The sequence below is a fragment of the Oculina patagonica genome, chromosome 13, assembly GCF_052425735.1.
Source record: "Oculina patagonica isolate OP01 chromosome 13, crgOcupat, whole genome shotgun sequence".
Classification (NCBI taxonomy): Eukaryota; Metazoa; Cnidaria; class Anthozoa; order Scleractinia; family Oculinidae; genus Oculina; species Oculina patagonica.
Genome location: NC_135770.1, coordinates 38,096,121 through 38,114,692, shown reverse-complemented (window position 1 = coordinate 38,114,692; position 18,572 = coordinate 38,096,121). Strand labels below are relative to the sequence as shown.

Sequence of the window (18,572 nt, the reverse complement as noted above, 5' to 3'; positions counted from 1 at the left end):
AGTTATTGATTTAATCTGAAAAGGACCGGTTGCCACTTGAAAAAAGAAGTTCAATTTTGACAAGAATCCGACATCTTGTCGGTTTCCGCGGATCTCTTATCCAATCACAGACCAGAAAACCGCACATACAATCTCTTGGCATGTGGCTTCTTTCATTGATCCACTTCACAAGCCAAAATTACTCTGCTTTGAACAATTACAGGCAACGCGAGAAACCTGTTAAAACATAACAAATTCTCAAGAACGCGCTGTCTTGCGTTCAGAGAAATGTCTAGGAGAAGACTCTCTAACATGTTCAAATAAACAAAACTCGTGTGTTCGCCGCCTCTAAGTGCAGCCATTTTCCCGGTGAAAATTAGGTGATAGACAGCGCTAGAGGGCAAACTAGTAATGATCAGCTTATCGTCCCATACGTAACCGGAACCTATGCACTTGGTTTCTTTTTAAAACTCCTGTTCAATCCTACCAACATACACTGTCTCCCTTTAAAAGACAATTTTAGAATGTTGATGTTACATCAAGACAGTATCCCTAGTTGGTGATTTTGATATTCTCGCTACCTGTTTTGCGGATAACGTATTGACGGTGTCAGGAGAAATTTTAGGTTGATCAGTTCACTGTAAAGTGTTAATCCACCTGCTGTCTGGGGTCAACAGATCACGACAGGAAATTGCCGGAAATAATCTGACCGCTATTTTCGACAGCAAAATGGCGACTGTTTTAGCATTTGGTGACAACAGACGGTGAAATCATCGTCTGTTGCGTTCAAACTAACACTGTCTCTACGAAAGAGGAATTATTATTCGAAGAAACTTTGTACTGAGTTCGATTTCTTCAGTTGTGAAAGATGATTGTAAATATTGTCAAGATCATTTTCATGCTCATCACTGTCGCTGGTGACATTGGATTTCTTAGAGCAGGTTCCTTGAGCAGAAGTCACTCGAAAGGTAAAAAAATTTCCCGCTTCTTGGTTAGATTGTTTTCCTTACTTGAATGTGGACATCAGTTAGTGAACCATGTCACAAAACAAAAAAGCAACGATTTGAAATTGCAAATTACCCATGCATTCATTTCGCAAAACGTCCTTGGTTGTATCATGTTTATAATAGAAATGCAAGTTTTTCATCACAAGTACAGTTTGTTGTAGGAATAGATCAAGAGATTCGTTAAATATTTAAAAAAAACTTTCTTTGGCAGGACTTGCTCTGTAAAAGCTGAGCAAAACTAAGCAGTAAATGTAAAAGCCGGTTCATTTACTTTAACGGTTATTTGTTATGGATAATTTTTTTTACTTAATTCATAAGTCAGAAATCATTTATAGATATCATGCATTTGCTTGCTTTTTTAGCTTTGGACAAAAAAAGTACGTTAACTGATTGCAAAATAAAAATATGTGAGAAAATTTGATATGGAGAATCAGAAACCAAACTGACACTGATTGCAATTGTATTCCAAGCCAATATATTATGGCTCGATAAGTTGGACAAGATAATAACTTTGGTTTGAAGCCAGGAGCATCACTAATGCGTCCAGTGTGATCGTCCGGGTGAGGCTAACTTTTGAAAGACTGTTGAAAGCGAGTGATAAGTGTTTGGAAAGACTGCTCATTGAGTAATCTTCAAGTTGGAGATGAAAGTATAAATCTTTGGTTGGTGGCCCGATGGGACAGTTGGGTGGTCATTTTATAATTTGTGAAGGCTCAACAATATTTTGCCGGTTGCCAGTCAAGTGTCAATGAGAACATTGAGAAGATCCTGCTGCGAGGCTGAAGTTTGTGAAATTTTCTCTCCCCAGATCACGTCCGCGTACGAAGAGGATTCCGCTCATACTTTTACAATTACTTGGATGAAATTGCCATGGCAACGTGTGCAGCTATTCCCAGCAACGGACCAGGCCTGATATACGCTGTCAGACGGTAACTAGTGATCTAATAAGTTGTAACACAACGAAAGCACGACCGGCATGCAGGAAAGCGTGCACCATTTAAAGTCAAAATAGAGTATTTCCAGTTGATCGATCGCTATTTGTCCATATGTCAGCTCACAGACAAAGGTTAAAACTAGCGTACTGACCACGATAAATAAAGATTGATTGATTGATCGATCGATCAATCGATTGATTGATTGGTTGATTGATTGATTGATTGATTGATGATTGATTGATTGATTGATTGATTGATTGATTGATGATTGATTGATTGATTGATTGATTGATTGATTGATTGATTGATTGATTGATTGATTGGTTGGTTGGTTGGTTGATTGATTGATTGATTGGTTGGTTGGTTGATTGATTGATAGATATGTTGATTGATTGATTGATTGATTGATTGATTGATTGATTGGTTGGTTGGTTGGTTGGTTGATTATAGTCCGGCGGATAAGTGAAAGTATCGTGCACTTTATGATAAAAGCATGAAACTTGGCACAGTAATACTATAAATCATGGTGAATATTTCAAAGATTATAGGCATCCTGGATGTGACCTTTCTCAGGGGGGAGGGGACTTTTTCAAAATGGCCGCCAGCCAGATTTTTTTGTTACGACAACATGGAACAAAGCGACTTGTTATTACGTCAAATTGTCATTTTTATGATCTAACACCAAAGATAAGAAATATGGTATCAAAATTTCTTTTAAAGTGTCTTACAGAATTTGAGTGGTCATTTCTAGGCTTATATAACATATGCAAATTGATGATTTCATTACACTCATATCAAATAAACCCCGAGATTTACTTCATGACTCTTCTAAAGTAAGCTCTTAAGCGAGATAATGATTTCAACCAACAAGTGTCCCTGACATTCGTGCGCTGACAGCCACCACGTTTGCATAAGAATATACAGGGCAGATTTTCTTTTACACATCTACACCGTCTTTTGCAGCGTTTAGCCCATCCACTCATTGTGGAAGGCGACGACTGGTTTTCATGTTGAAAAAACACTTCAAGGTCAGCATCACGCACTTGACTGGCGATACCTAATGTTGAAAACAAATGCCGGTCCCGTCTCATGGTCAGTAGCTACTGCTGTGTGCGGGTTTTTGCTTTATCAAGACGCCACTAGAAAACTCAAATTATTCTATCCTATCACTGAGTCGAGTTGTGTCAGTGTTCTACGTTTCTGCTGTTAAAGAGCTCGTTGCAGTGGTGTTCACTAAGATCACTAAGATCTTTCAAACGGACAGAATCGATGACTGCTGCATTCATTACCTTCTGAGTACCAAGAACTAAGAGATCACTGCCGGTATCAGAGAATGGATCGTCCTTATTGTCCATTGTTTATTGGCCAATAATCCTGGCCATCTCTGTTCCAGACACTATCCATCTCAGTAGTGCCGATGCAGTAAGCCCCACTTCTCCATTTCTTTTCGCGAAGGCATTGTTCTGTTCATGGCCTTCATCTAAAGCTATCCTAGAGAAAGGTCGCTGTTAACGGTGAACGTCGCCTTTCAAAATGCTTCCAGTATTCTGTGTAGAGAATTTAACAGCCACTGAAGTTTTGTTAAAGCCTCAGCATACAAAAAAAAGTTACCGGTACGACCAACTCGATACTCAGCACATTAAGCTGCCAGAAATTGAACTGTGGACTTTGAAAGGCTCTTTGTTCGCACCATTCTTCAAACGATGTACCGCTACATTCTGGCCACTCAACGTACGATGCCTGTCGAAGCCTGTACAGAGCGCAAGCTCTAATCAGGTGTGCAAGGGCGGTTATCTTGACATGCACCGCTTTCAGGAAAGAATTCAAAGTTCCTATTGTCGCTATTTCAGCTTGTACTAGTGCTGACATCCAGCTTCTGCCATGAAAAAGATCTCCAAGTGCTTTTAGCAATGCCATCGTGTTGTGTTGGCCACCCAGCATTTCTACGACTCTTTCCCATAATTTGCTTTGTAATCGTGAACAGTATATAGGTTGATCAAATGTGATCATAGGAGTTGTCCAAGGATTAAGAACAGCCACAGCCTCTTTAACCACATTCATGGAATGAGGAATCATCGCCATCGGCTTCGAGTCATTCTGGAAGGGAGGGAGAAGGGCGCTGACTGCTGCAGGGCCATGACCTGGGGTATCTGCAGGGGTATCTGGGGTATCCACAGCATTCGTTATTCATTAGACTGCAGCTGGACTGTTTCAGTCCACAACCTTCTGGAACAGGAGGCTCGTTCTTTGTGACAGTGGCTACCAGTACAAGTGTGTAGCTGTGTGTAGCTGTTAGTGTTATGCCTGTCCCATGGAAGGATCCATGTGCACTAGTTGCCGTCGGATCATGGTCAATATTATCGACTGCTGATGTCGTGAACACACCAATGGTTAGTATAGACGGGCAAACTGTTCCAACTGTCTCGAAGTGGCTATTGACGGAGTTCCTAAGGTCTGCAGACAATCCCAGGACACGTTCATATGAAACAGATAATCCCAGCCTGTAAAGTGTATCCACTAGATCTTTTGATCTTGTTTTTGAGTGTACTAATGCACCTAGAAATAATGGCAGTGACGTCTCCCGTTGTTCGAAATGCCTGGTGTTCGAAGAGGGTTGTTGACGCCGGCGCTCACAACTGTTATACCTTATAAATTGCAAGTTGTGACAAATAGTTTTGTCGTTAATGTTACTCCCACACATGATAATTGTAAAAAGCATAAGCAACGATTGAGGCACCGAATTTTCCTGACAATCCTCTGTGAATGAACCAGTGGTACGCATGAGGCACGATCTCAGAGATTTTCCGACGCTTTCATTGGCCACAATTCCAAATGTATCCTTCCAATTGAGACAAATTGGAGTCCCGTCCAGGCTGATGCACGCTATCAGCGTAAGTGGCTTGTATGTATGACAGTATTAAAAACCAGTTTAAATGCTTTTTCAAGAAAGACAAAAAAGGGAACAAGATACTATTATAAAATCAGTGTGAATGAATTCTTTTAAAAAAATCTAATTTGCATAAAGTCCAAAATGACAACAATTTTCCCAAAACATTTCAAAATTTCAATTTTTGTACAATTTTCTAAATTCTGGACTTTCTTTAATAAATGACCAACCTTAAAAATATTAATTAAACCTTTCAGTAAGCAATTTGGCAATATGCTCTCATAATAAAGCTTCTGGCTGGCGGCCATTTTGAAAAATACCCCTGCCCCCCCGGAAACGATCATATCCAGATTGCCTATAATCTTTAAAATATTCCTCATGATTTATAGTATAAGTGTGCCAAGTTTTATGCTTTTATCATAAAGTGCACGATTAGTCCCTAAAATGACACTTATCCACTGGACTATTAAAACAACATTTAAGTCAAGGGATTCCAGGGCACTATAACTCGTAACTCATTTCACGTTAATTTTGAGATGACGAGGTGACGTTTCCTCGACCTCAGTAAAGAATTATTCATATTCCATTTTTCACCGAAGTTCTCAAGAAACAACCTCGACTTTCACGTGATCAGACTGCTTAGACTATTGCCATGGAAAGATCAAATTTAACATATAATTTGGTAGTCTCTTGCTATCACCCCCCCCCCCCCCCAGGCCCCCCTCCCATTTCACAAAATTTTGGATCTTGACATGCTTTTTTGTCTTATTTTAGTACCTGTGGCGAGAAACCCGACTGCAAGCATATCTGTACAGATAAAAAATTACGGCAACAAGGGCCAAAGGAAGTACGTAACCTCACCTGGGATTGCACTGAGTCTTTACACGTGTACAAAAGGCAGCCTGCCTTGGCAGACAATTATGATGAATATACAGATTCTCACAGACTAGGCCTGGCCGTGTTTCGCCATCACTCATGCACTGTGTCCAACTGTGGTCCAAACTACTGTTGTTGTAGAGCAGTTGCTTTGTGAACTGACTTGCGCAAAATGAATGCTCGAAAGCATTCATTTGAATGGTTACACGCCAGTGTTACACCCACAAAACACCAGGATTTCACCCACAGACTACAGAATGGTCACGCACTAGGGTTTCATCTACAGACTTAAAAATTACAGCCACGTTGTGCAGCATAATAAACAGTACCACATGAAAGGTCTGCTCAAAAGCTTTCGTTTGAATAGTTACACGCCAGTGTTATACCCAAAGACTTTAAAAACACCAGGGTTTCACCCACAGACTACAGAATGGTCACACACTAGGGTTTCATCTACAGACTATAAAAAGCTACCCTGTGAAAGCACCGCATGAATGGTCTGCTCAAAAGCTTTTATTTAAATGGTCTCACGCTCGGTTAGAACCACCTTTACTAAAAATAACACGCAAACTGCGGTGATGAACATTACGGACAAACGCATTGTTAGAAAAAAAAATAGACCTTTTACTTGACGTTTCGTATGCTTCAACATACATCTTCAGAAGCTAGAAGAAACCGTTAAAGTGAAAGTACAACTAAATTTGTACAACATAATAAGTACAACTACGTGAACGTACAGCTCGATAGCTTTCATTTGGATGGTCATACAACTAGGCTTTAATTTACGATACTAGACATGCCCAGACTTAAAAAGTAACAAACATTATCACATAAAAGTGCTCGACGTTTCACTATAAAGTGAAAGGATTGAACGGGTATCAGTGAGGTGGTAGGTACTGGGACCGAGTCCAAACTTAAAATAAAGTGGTTATCACCCAAACAGACTTGGTTGTTTTGTGTCGATTGTTTTTGTTCTAAAATTGTGAGTGGTTCTTTAGTATAAGGGCGACTATTGGTTGCTTTTGTTGAATTAATAAATTCTGTGTTTTACACTAATAAACATATCGAACGCCATTGAAGCTTAAGTAACTTTGAGTAACTGGTCGGAGTCACTCACTTGATTAGGAGACGAGACTTAATTAAACAACAATGCTACAAATTCATCGCAAATGGTCCATCGACCCTTTCTGTCAAGTAGCCTGCCCATACCTAAAGCATCACGGAAAACAACAGAGATTAAAATAACGAAATAATCAGCTTCCGCTATAAAACCCTGCAACGTCTGCGCCTAGGTATAGGGCTTTTTATGTTCAGGCATGCTACTTATTTTTATTTTTGAAACAGCAATAAAAATCAATGCTTCACAACATCTGCATATCTTGTTATACTACCGCTGGTCAATGTGCTGCCGTAGTCTTGCCCATGCCCAGACTCCCGTTTCCAAGGTTTCCTCCCGTTTGTCCAAACAATTTTCCTTTTATTGCACTGTGCTTAATCAAAAAATCCCACTGCATTTTCGCACAGAACGAATACGAACTAGAGTCACTTCCTAAATGTATCTGTTTTATAAACTCTTGACCTGCAAGGGACCGACATAAGATATAAACCAAGAAATGAAAAGGACCGAAAAGTGACAATTCATCCACAAGGAAAATCATGAAATGCCAAACAAAAACCTAAGAGCTGGTATTTGACACAATATTCATGATATGCAAATAAACCGGCAACGAGAAACAATAAACATACACCATTATCCATTTCATGCTATGTTGGTTTTCTTTTAAATTTAACATTGAGTGAGTGGATTTAACATTTGAGACAAAATGTTCTTTTTTATAGTCGATTCTTTCTCTCAGTAGAAAGGCTTATATACTGCGTTGCCTTAACTATTGCGCGGCTTTTCTTTATAAGATGTGTTATCGAAATTAAAAGCCGAAGCTCTCAACGACAAACAACTTAAACAAACAGACTGCTGTCTCAGTGAAAAGAGTAATTACTTGTAAATGAAAATTTCTTTAAGCAGACTTACAGGACGAATGCAAATGTGACCTTCGGCAAACAAACTTTTCCTTACAGCCGGATTGTGTTGCGCGCTCTTGAACGCTAAAAATAATGTTTGAATTTGACTGAAGTCGGTTACAGTGGATATAAAATGACGAGCCCAAACGAGGAAGAGAATCGAAGACTAACGTCGAAGAAACATATTGTGAAACCATTGCTTCTTGCCCAAAACAGCCTTCATGTTCCAAGTCATGTTTTGTTACCTCGAGGATCGCTTTTTGCTCATCCGTACCCAGAATCTGTTCATCCATTTGAAACTCATGAGCAGTTAAGCCTCTCTGAACTACGAACTAAAACAATTGCTGGGAGAAATAATTTAAGGTTTGATACAAACAGCTCTCAACAGACAGGAGATATTGGTAAACAAGGAGATAACAACAATGTATACAAATATCAAAACCCTCGCGACGACAAGAACGCAGCCGGGTATGTTGTGAAGAGCATTCCTGTTTTACCTTTCAAAGCTGCCGTGGTTTGTTTGATTCTGAACATCATTATACCTGGCGGTGGTAAGTGGACTGTTTGTATTTTTATGAAATGTTGTATTTAGTACTCACATGGCGGCAGCTGAACCACGTTACTAGCCACCACTGAAATGTAATTTCACTGATGAAGTGAAAGCTGTAGCAATATGTGGATGTTAAAATACAGCAGGTCGAAAATCTTTCTTTGGCATAATTGGATACAATACGGTCAATACAACTCGTTCGTTTTCTAAAGTAGAAAAGTACAGTGGAAACAAATTTACAGTGTATTTTACAGCTATTCGTAGACAAAGGTCACAAAGTAACATATACTCAAGTGTCATCTAAGTGTCCATGCATTACAGAGGAATCTGTAATATATAGTTTAGAGTTTGTTTTTCTTTGCACTCACCGAAAATAATTGGAAAATTCAAAACAACTCATCAAACTGAAGACAAAGTTGTGAATGAAAGCATAAAACTGTCACATAACAATTGAACAGTCTTGCTCGTCATTTATTGAACCAGTTGAAACCAAAACTGCACAGAACTTTTTCTTGTCTTCAGATGAGTTCGAGACTCAAGTGTCGAGAAGTTGGATAACTACACTGACGCGTTGTTTATTTAGATAAAAGAAATCTCGTGGAAAACCGGGCGAGTAACCCACGAGATTTCGTTTATTAGTATAACGCGTTATTTATCTAAATAAAAGAAATCTCGTGGAAAACCGGGCGAGTTAATCACGAGATTTCGTTTATTAGTATTAAGGTTATTTAACCGAATAAAGTTCTTCAAGAGATTTCCTTTATTAGTACTAAATGCACAAATCACGAACTTCGTCATTGTCTGAACAACGCTTTCCAACCCACGGATAGATTAACACTGAATAACGATCACATATCGATCTGAAAACCAGAGTTTAAATACTCGTGGACAAGAAGCTAGTGAAATGAATCTGTTCAGTGAATAGTCTTGGATAAATTATTCCACTTCAACCCGCTTGCGCCTTTGCTGTTGTGATCAGCGGTCATTAAAGCGACTGCCGTCAATTCGTTTGTGTGGAGAGAGAAAGACTTCTTGCCAAGTCTATCGGTTATCCTTGCTGATTTTCGTGTTCAATATTATTATATTAGAATAGTAATTTGTACAGGTGTATAAGAACAAGAGACAAGTGAGGGAATTTGTATATATTGCCCCATATATTGACGGCAGGGCATAGCATGAGCCGGGCATTGCAGGTGAGGCCTGTCTTCTCTCTTACTAATCACCGAGCGAGGGGAAAACAAATGGCCACCCTACTCAGGGGGATACAATACAAGAAAGAATGTTATGTTGATATCGCCCTTAATACCTTCCCACAGATCTGTCACCCTCTTTTGGGGCAAATACAAAAAAAAACATATACTAATGTTTTCGACTGCTATGCCTTGTTGCCTTTTCAACAGACACATGAGCTTTTCGGTGAGTGTGTATAAACAGAGAAATAAGGTCATAAGTAGGATATTTCGTGTTATATCACGAGAAAGCGGCACTTCGAAACCATTTTTATAGTCTTTATACCATGCCTCTTTCAAAAAGATCGGCCATAGATTTTTGACGATATTCTAAATACAAATATCAAACCAATCTATAGAAAACCGTAAACGAGGCCAGGAAACCAAAATGGAATACAAATTACCCTTGGGATAATGCTGGATATACAACGACGACTTTCCGGATATCTGATTGGCTGTATTCGTGAAGAAAGGAATAAGTGATAAGACTTTGATAAACGGACAAGCTTGGGTGAAACCTGAACAGTCAAAACTGTCCAAGCAGTAAACAACACTGCTTCAAACAATTTAATAACAGCTTGGAGGAAGTCTCGCACCTTCGAGACTGATTAATAAATAAATGACTTTACTGTGAAAGGCCAATCAGTGATCACTGATCACTGGTGTTAACTGGCGATTAGCATTTACATACAAAATACAGCTATTCTTGAAATTGTACTTTAAAAAACTACAAGGACCTTCAGATCGGAGTAGGAGTAGGATTTTCGAATTTCATCTTGTAACTTTCCCAGAGCCTTCACTACTTTCTGCTACTTGCTACTGGTACGAGATTGATGTGAAGAATGTGATAGAGCAGTTTTCATTTGAGTGTCGTAAAACCAAAACCAAAGTAATTACTCTGGCCAATCACAAAGGACACAGACAATCCAGTGAACCAATCAAAACTCGAAGCAAATACATGTAGTTGGCACGAAGCGCGGGAAAACGTGCGCGAGCGAGTCACGATTGGTTTTGGTTTTAGTTCTGATTGGCTGAGAAAGTGGCGCGAAATTTTTAAGCCAATCACTAAGCGTGGTAATGCAAAACCAAAGCAAACGCAATTTACTTTCGACACTCAAGTGAAAACCGCTCTAACCGTAAGCATAAGCACTAAGTTTGAAAAGCCGTACTCGTACTCAATCTCCTACTCGTACGTCCCTATTCTTCTACAAAAGGAGTCTCCATGGTAACGGTGACCGTAATGAAAAACAAGACACCAATGATTCACTCCCTGCTTACGACTAAACGTCTTGGGTGTCTTTTGTGTTACTATTCGTACTTATACTCGAAGAAATACGGCGATTATATGTGAGATCACGAAAGACTACATCCGGGGACTGAAACTTGTAAAACAATCCTAAAGTTTTTTTTTTTCTCGTCCTTAAAATGAAATGTGTGTGTGGTACTGAATCATGTGAATAACTTGACTGAGTTTATTAATGGGGCATAACACCTGAATTTGAACAAAATTTTAAGAGGTTTAAAGAAGGGATTGAAGAAAAAAAAAACTGATGAAACACCATCAGACAGTTGACCCCCACGCAAGAGCACTCCAAGTTGGACTGTCTGGTGTCCGTCTACCAATTTTTAACTAAAAATTCTAATTTTAAAAGCACAGTAAATCTCCAATATTTCTTATTTCTCTAAATTTCACTAATCCTTTTTGCGAAAAAACATTGTTCTCCCACTGACTTACTAACTTATTCCTTTAGGCTCCTGGTGGAGCAAAGGGCGTCCTCAAAACTCACCCAAAAATTTGCAAAACACCGTTAAACATAGATATATGGGATAATGACCGCGTTTTTGTTTTTGGATTCCTTGAAACCAACGAGATATTTCCGTTAAATCTGTGTTAAGCTGCGAAAAATCGACCTTCGAGTATAACTCCCCCTTTATATAAGCCACAGTCAAATATCTAGCCTAATGTTTGATATTGTGACTTTAAAGTGACTTTCAAAGCTGTCAAAGCAGACATTCGCATTTCTTTTGTGCCACATCATAGGATTTTACTGCGAAATAAAAACCTATCAAGTTGAATAATATCACTTGCCATACAGAATGTATTCGACAAAAAATGTCAGCTTTTCTTTGTTGAAATTTCCGTTTTGTATTTTAATCATATATTTCGAGCAAAACCCCTGTCAGGACACACAAAAAAGTCGGCATCGTTTGAAGTAATGATTAGAAAGAGTTTTTTATTTGAAATATATTTTCAGGTGTTCCGTTTAAAAATCGATTTAAGCTATTCAAAAGCATATTTATCAGTTAAATTTTTCATTTCATTTGATACTAAGATAGTCATTAGCAATTTTGAGATTGTAGTAGGCACTTGACACAACAATACATCATGTCTTTTCACAATTTAAATAAGTCATAATGAACATGCTAAAGTTCTACTAAGGCTGAATGGAAAGCCTCTCGTAAAAACAAAATTAAACGAGCAAATATTAAAAACGATTATAATTTTCTTGCGGTTCGGTTATTAGCCTTTTTCTTTTGAATGCAAATGTAGAGTTGCTTTTAACCACTAATCCTCTTCGACTACGAAATTAAGCAGAAAACCTGTTATTTTTCCTCCAACATGCATAATCCATGCATAAATTGAAATGCCTTTTTATTTTAAAATTTCCACCGATCGAGTGAAATGGCCACCAATACATCCCATGCGCTATTGTCACAGCCAGTGTTTCCCTTCAAAAGCCAAATGATGTTTGGAAAGCGCTTACGAGTTAAGTAATTAGCGAACAAAGTATCTTTGCAATATTGTTTTGAGTCGCACTTAAGCCAGCTTGCTAATAAGAGCAAAAAGTTATTACAGTTTTAAACCAGGATGCAAACTTCCGCACACAAAAAGCTTCCGAAACTTCGACTACGTTTTGGGTGGCTACTAATACTGTGACCGGTTTAAAACAATTAGGTGTTGATGGATTTTGGATGTAAATTGATCTGAAAATGGAGTTCCTATTGTGATGTCAAAGTGCCATAACACCTCTGTCTTGAGACATGTTTACATTGCTTTCTACGTTTCTTCTGATGCACTGGCTTCTTTGGTAATGAATCTTAGACTTCAAGAAGCTAACTAAAAAGCGAAGTGAAATTGCACCTCTAAAATAATTGTTTTATCGGCGAAAAAATTCGAAAACTTGGCTTATTTTGTTCGCCGGGATATTGGACCTAAATGACATCTCTTAATACTGTCAAGCAAAACGGGAGCGCTTCGACGCAATTTTTAATCACCGACGGAGAAAACGAAAGTACGGGCAGAAATGCTAAAGAACATTTACCACACTTGAGTTTGAATGCGCCAGTTTTCATTGGAGAGTACAGCTCACAAGCGCCGGGGGAATTTGGTGCTGGACAACCGCAAGTAAAACCTGTGGAAAATGGAAACTATCTTCAACGAAGCTTCAGTGAGAGTTCAAGAGTTACTCCTCGTTCGGAGAGAATTTCATGTTCATCAACAGCTACAGCCGGTCCGTACACACCATTTCCAGGATTTCAAATTCCAAATGAAACAGTTATCCCGCTGGAAGATTCCGCGATTGCAGGAAAGCGAAAGAAGGGAATATCAGCGCAGGAAGCGATTCCAGTATTGCCACGCTCCGCCGCCATTACTTGTCTTATTTTGAACATATTCATTCCCGGTTCAGGTAGGATTTTCTGTCTCCATCGGTCCTTTCTTTGCCGATGTCAAACATGCACTGACAGTAGTCACCCGGCTTAATTAAACATTTATGCATGCCGCTCTCTCACGAAGCGAAAAACGTTCGGATGAAAAAATTTTTATGAAAATTTAAGTGCCGTGACATGCCGGCCATAACAATTTTGATGGCTAGAATTGGCTTGTATTAAACGATTAGACAAGGAAAGTTTAAATACTTAATATCTCTTACGACATGACATACTGCGAGAAAACATATACCGTAGATTGTTTGTTTACCGGCTGCGAACCTAACTATTGTATACAAATTAGATATTATTTCGGAGAGCATTTCATGGGTTGGGGGTTGTTCATTGCGCATCGCTTGCACAAAAACATGAACCAAAGTTTAAATTTTTGGTTGAAAAAAAAAATAATATTAGGGGTTTTTCTCGGTATTAAGTGAAGATCGTTTTACGTTACATTGGGCCTACATTAATTACTTCTTGAAAGTAAAAAGACTACATGACCGATGACGTACGAATTTTTAACGTCCGAAATTTTTTGCAAGTAAATGTAGACTAAATTTCTTTAAAATGTTTAAATTAATCTTCCTTTTACAAATATTTAAAGTAAGCATAAAGCTTTAGCAAGCTGAGACAACGAAAGATTAAAAAAATTCGAAGCAGTCAACTTAATCCCAGTCTTGTGAACTCTTATGTCTTATCAATGTGCTATTTATTCTCTATCGCAACACAGTCGCTTATTGACCGAACGCTGATATATATAGCCCACATCCTTGTTTTGCTTGAGATAACATAAAATAACTTGGTACAGAGTCTTTTAACCACCGTTCAGGATTTTATTTTAATTTTTTGTCTGTTTATAATAGAAATGAGTGCATACATCATTTTAGTCATTTTAAAGTGGTAGTAACATTTTAGGCTACTGGTCAAAAGATTAAACTCATCTCTGCTGTGTTAAGAGACTTAATAGCTGTAAAATGACCTGTTAAAGCGGCCCCTCTTCTCTCTTATTACGGGTCCATAAGTGTCGTTTTTCCACAGTAACAAAGATTGAAGATTCATTACGCCGTTTTATTTTTGTTTTTCATTGTATCCTCCATTTAAACGATTTCGTTCGCGTTTTTGTGACGTCCGTGAGCTGTGTTGTACCGAAACTCTTAGGTTTCTCGTTTGGATTATTACTCCACCGTCATTTGCAGCTTATTATCACCTTCGTAGCACTTCGAAATATGCCGATTTGTTAATCACGAGTATGATAACAGACCGAATTGTTCAACTCAAAGCCCTGGCTAAGTAACCAATGAACATAGATATTGCACTCTGCGAGAAAAAAAGGCAAAGTAATTCCTGAGTTTAGTCTCACAACACTTGAAAAAAAAGACAGAATAATTTGTTTTTGCCAGTGTATTCTCCGCTAGCATTGCTGATTTTGTTAACAGCTGCCACTGGATAGTGCCTTTATCCACTCTTTGAACGACATGGCCGCTCTTGAGTTCGAAACAATTACTCTTCACTGGTTTGTTGAAAACTATAAGCGGTTAAGTTAAGAAGCTTGCGAGGCCGTGTTTACCCAACAAAGACTGAAAAAATAACTTTGTTTTTTGTAAAATCCCAACTGGAAGATGGCTGACCAATTTCAGCCAGTGGCAGGAATGAGGATTTGTACTAGGGCCTACGGATTAGAAGTCCCCAACCACTAGTTCACGTCGTCGCCTGAGCAGATTCTGCCTCTAGAACTAAAAAACGAACATCACATTCTATTTCTTTGCTTTCCACGACGTTTTGTTTTAGTCTCTTAGGGACGGACCATTATTTTTTTGGAGGGGGGGGGGGGGGATGAAAAATATTGAAAAAAATTGTTTGCAGGGCCTGGAAAGACAAAATAAATTGTTTGCAAACACGATATGTATAACAAAAAATAGTAAGAATTTCGAAAAAAATGTTTGCAGAGGTGCATAAACTAAAAAAAAAAGTTTGCAGAGGAAAATTTTTCATGGTCCGTCCCTTAGGCCAATCGCCAAACTACCTTTAGATTGCACATTCTAATAGAAGTCTAATTGTTACCCACATTCGGAACATAGGCACGCAATATGTGCAAATTTAAAGACCGAGATGTGTACCAGGCTGGACAGTAGAAAAAAGATCGATAAGTTTTGTGGCATTTAATTTCTGGCGTTGAGCAGCGATTTAGATTTGGGGTTAGTGACGATCTTGTTATTTCGAGACCATTGTTTTCTTGTCACAAATGTGGTGTCCAAATGTATGCCGATCAAAAGAGATCGGCCGACCCTCAGCCTGATATAACAAGTGATGTCGACTCACTAGTTTCCAGACTTCGTTCTTTGTAGAGAGAATGCTAGGGTCTGGGCTGCAAAGGTCACATTTTGCTGTATGTGTCTTTTCAGGGACAGTGATATCTGGTCTGATAGGTTTCTTCCTCACTCGCCGGGACACCTCACTCATGAACCGTACCTCCATTCTGTGCGTCAATTGCTTTGTGGGTATTATGCAGCTGTCAACCATTGTCTTCCTCATGATTGGTTGGATCTGGAGTATAGTCTGGGGCTGTGCATTTGTAGGACTTTCTGGTAGGTGTTAATAAATTATAATAAATTACCGGTATGTCATAGTTAAAGTATTGAGTGTTTACAAGCAATGAAACCGTTTTTCATTTTGTTACCTGATATCTTTGGGATGTAAATGCCTGGCTGTTAGGAGTGTTGTTAACACAAGGGGTAGAAGGGTTTGACGGCTTTAGAAGCACCACCACAATCAAAACTTTCCCTTAGTACTCCCCTCTTCAGTGGAGAGAAAGAAAAGGAATAGGTTGTGGTTTAAAGTTCCTTCAGTTTCATATAAATCTGGTCTTTTGGCGCTAGTTTTCTTTTTTGCGTTGGTATTTATTTTAAATTTATAGCCATCGTCCTATTCATTTTGCAGAGCGCTACGGTAAAGACGTTGAAAAGGTGGAAGGAAGTGAACTTGTTGCGTGACCTGTATAGAACACTTTTTACGTGACTTGTTAGTTGCTGGACTTGTCGCGTTACCGAATAGAGGTGAACTTGTTGCGTGACCTTTATGGAGGGGAACTTGTTATGTGACTTGTATGTTGCTGGACTTGCTGCGTTACCGGATGGAGATGAACTTGTTGCGTGACCTGTATGGAGAGGAACTTTTACGCGACTTGTATGTTGCTGGACTTGCCGCGTTACCGGATGGAGATGAACTTGTTACGTGACCTATATAGAAGTGAACTTGTTGCGTGACCTCCCATGGAAATGTGAACCTGAACGGTGATCTTGCACAGTAAGCACAGTATTTTGAAACCGACGAAAAAGGCTTGAACGAAGTGTATCCGTCTTCATTTTGGTTTTAAATCATTAAATCATGTCACAGTCCTGGAATGGACCTTCACGTCAACTCCAAGTAGCGTGTTTCAGGATATCTAGTAGATGATTCTGAGTCAGACGGTTAACCAGTTTGATTCAGAATTGAGAACAGACTAGATACAGCTATGATGGTGCGCTGGGAGCGATGGAAGGAAGTTTTCCCAAGCCATATTGGCGATTAACAACCAGGAAAACGAAAACATCACGTGCCTGGTCGTCTACCTTCAAGACTCCAACAGAACACTTGCATAGCGATGCGGCACAACAGAGACCAATTGTTACTCAGATGCGGCTATGCGCACGTGTGAAAACCAGTCAAATACTATGTAGATCTCTATTTACTACGTCATCACCTCATAATTTCCGTCTTTTGTGGGGAATGTCTCACGCTACCAAACGTCACCAATTGTCAAGAAATTATTTTTGTTTTCCTCTGTGGAAGTTTATCGTTCTTTAACAACGCAAGTCAGAAAATAAACTTACTGGAATGGTGCACACATTTTAAGAACTGTACATACACATCCTGAATGCTATTTTGTATCCTATACCGAAAGATACCTGTTGTCATGTTGGATCTAATGTAAATATTTACTTTAAATATGAAATTTGTTCAAATACAATTTGATGTTTCAAGGAGACGTGTTATCTGTTATTCGTCTACCGGGCAGTTTCAATAACAAATCGTTGCCACGTGACTAAGCAACCTAACATCGAGTCTTCGCTTCTTTATACTGCGCAAGCTTGACGAAATGAGCGACTTTTGGAAAGCCGTTGCAGGATCGATTTTGATAGGTTGCGGTAAGCCCCATAAAAATGGTCGGAAGCAAAACACGGAAGATCTCGTTGCTTTTGAAAGCTTGGTATGCGAAATTAAACCCAAGTCCGACTTTTTAAACTTCTATTTAGAACTTTCAAGGTTCGCTTGTTTCCTGACCGCGCTGGCCAAGGGAAACGAAGACTCCCGGTACGAAGTTGTCGTTTACTGAACCATTAGGCCATAGCGCGTATCAGCAGTTTCGTGTAAAGACACGATTGGGTCGTCACGCAAAGTTCGAGATTGCGTGACAATACAAACTGCCGCAGAAGGCTACACGAGAGATTCTTCGTGTATTTTACCCTTTTGGTCTTTGTGTTGTGGTTTTAGCGAGGAATCTAACTCTCACATGGTACTCAAAAAAGCACAAATCTTACAGTGGATAAATATCACCTTAAAAAGGATAATGCCGGAGAGTTAACTTGGTTGCATGGGGGAGTGGGGTAGGAGGTAACATGTGATGTACCAGCCATTTCATCTAAGGGGAGTAGCAGTAACTCACTCACTTGCAGCTTCAGAAACAGAATTACACATTTGTACTTAACCTACACAAATACTAGGGTACTGAGGTAACAACTTAACTTTAGCCTGTTCCAGGCTTCTGTTTTGTTGGGGAGGATAGCAAAGAAAAGCAAGTTGTTTGCGGTGTTCCCTAACTAACCAAATGCCTGGAACAGGTTACTAAACTTGTGCTTTCCTTGTGAATGCAACTTTCAGAAAATTACATTACAATAATGGGTCCAATGCGTAATACATACAAAGCCCACAAATTGTGTTCCACTCATATTTATTACATCAAATATTTCTGGAAACTTTTGTTTACCCAGGTAGAAAAATTATTATTTACTATGAAGAAATAAGCTTACATTACATAAATAAGTCTCAAAATGAGTTTATACAAAAATTAACATCCTAAGCAAGAAATTGCTTAAAATAAGAGTAGACCTAAAAATAGAATTGAAAGGCATTTCAACCTGTTCACACCAATTAAAAATTGTTTTGCTCATAAATAAACATTGTGTACTGACTTAAAAAATCCTGCAATGGAACCAAAAGTGGAAGAGCATTTCCACCATGTGCAAAATTAAACTTACTGGCATTGATTTTCAGTTGTTTTTGGTATAAACGGGGTATAATACAGCGACAGCAGCTAAACCACTGAAATGTTATATTTGTGACAAT

The 18,572-nt window shown here is 38.9% G+C and overlaps 2 protein-coding genes across 3 annotated transcripts; both read left to right on the top strand.

Moving 5' to 3' along the window:
* Window positions 1–703: 703 nt before the first annotated feature.
* On the top strand, window positions 704–5,992 carry LOC144636645 (uncharacterized). The gene is made up of 3 exons (XM_078495833.1): window positions 704–947; window positions 1,795–1,915; window positions 5,583–5,992. Exons 1-3 carry the CDS (start codon window positions 848–850, stop codon window positions 5,839–5,841), a joined length of 480 nt encoding a protein of 159 aa, XP_078351959.1. The 5' UTR covers window positions 704–847; the 3' UTR covers window positions 5,842–5,992.
* Window positions 5,993–7,587: 1,595 nt separating this feature from the next.
* On the top strand, window positions 7,588–17,200 carry LOC144635281 (uncharacterized). 2 transcript variants are annotated; one of them, XM_078494384.1, is made up of 3 exons: window positions 7,588–8,254; window positions 15,593–15,775; window positions 16,128–17,200. In XM_078494384.1, exons 1-3 carry the CDS (start codon window positions 7,837–7,839, stop codon window positions 16,178–16,180), a joined length of 654 nt encoding a protein of 217 aa, XP_078350510.1. In that variant the 5' UTR covers window positions 7,588–7,836; the 3' UTR covers window positions 16,181–17,200. The 2 variants fall into 2 exon arrangements, with proteins under 2 accessions (XP_078350510.1, XP_078350509.1); XM_078494383.1 differs by lacking the exon at window positions 7,588–8,254 and adding an exon at window positions 12,295–13,171.
* Window positions 17,201–18,572: the final 1,372 nt, after the last annotated feature.

Bases quoted from the DNA above. Each gene is read 5' to 3' on its own strand.
- LOC144636645 (XM_078495833.1), top strand. From the start codon at position 848: ATGATTGTAAATATTGTCAAGATCATTTTCATGCTCATCACTGTCGCT. The intron at 948-1,794 runs GTAAAAAAATTT...TTCTCTCCCCAG, and splicing joins GAGCAGAAGTCACTCGAAAG to ATCACGTCCGCGTACGAAGA. The intron at 1,916-5,582 runs GTAACTAGTGAT...GTCTTATTTTAG, and splicing joins CTGATATACGCTGTCAGACG to TACCTGTGGCGAGAAACCCG.
- LOC144635281 (XM_078494383.1), top strand. From the start codon at position 12,700: ATGACATCTCTTAATACTGTCAAGCAAAACGGGAGCGCTTCGACGCAA. The intron at 13,172-15,592 runs GTAGGATTTTCT...GTGTCTTTTCAG, and splicing joins CATATTCATTCCCGGTTCAG to GGACAGTGATATCTGGTCTG. The intron at 15,776-16,127 runs GTAGGTGTTAAT...TTCATTTTGCAG, and splicing joins TGCATTTGTAGGACTTTCTG to AGCGCTACGGTAAAGACGTT.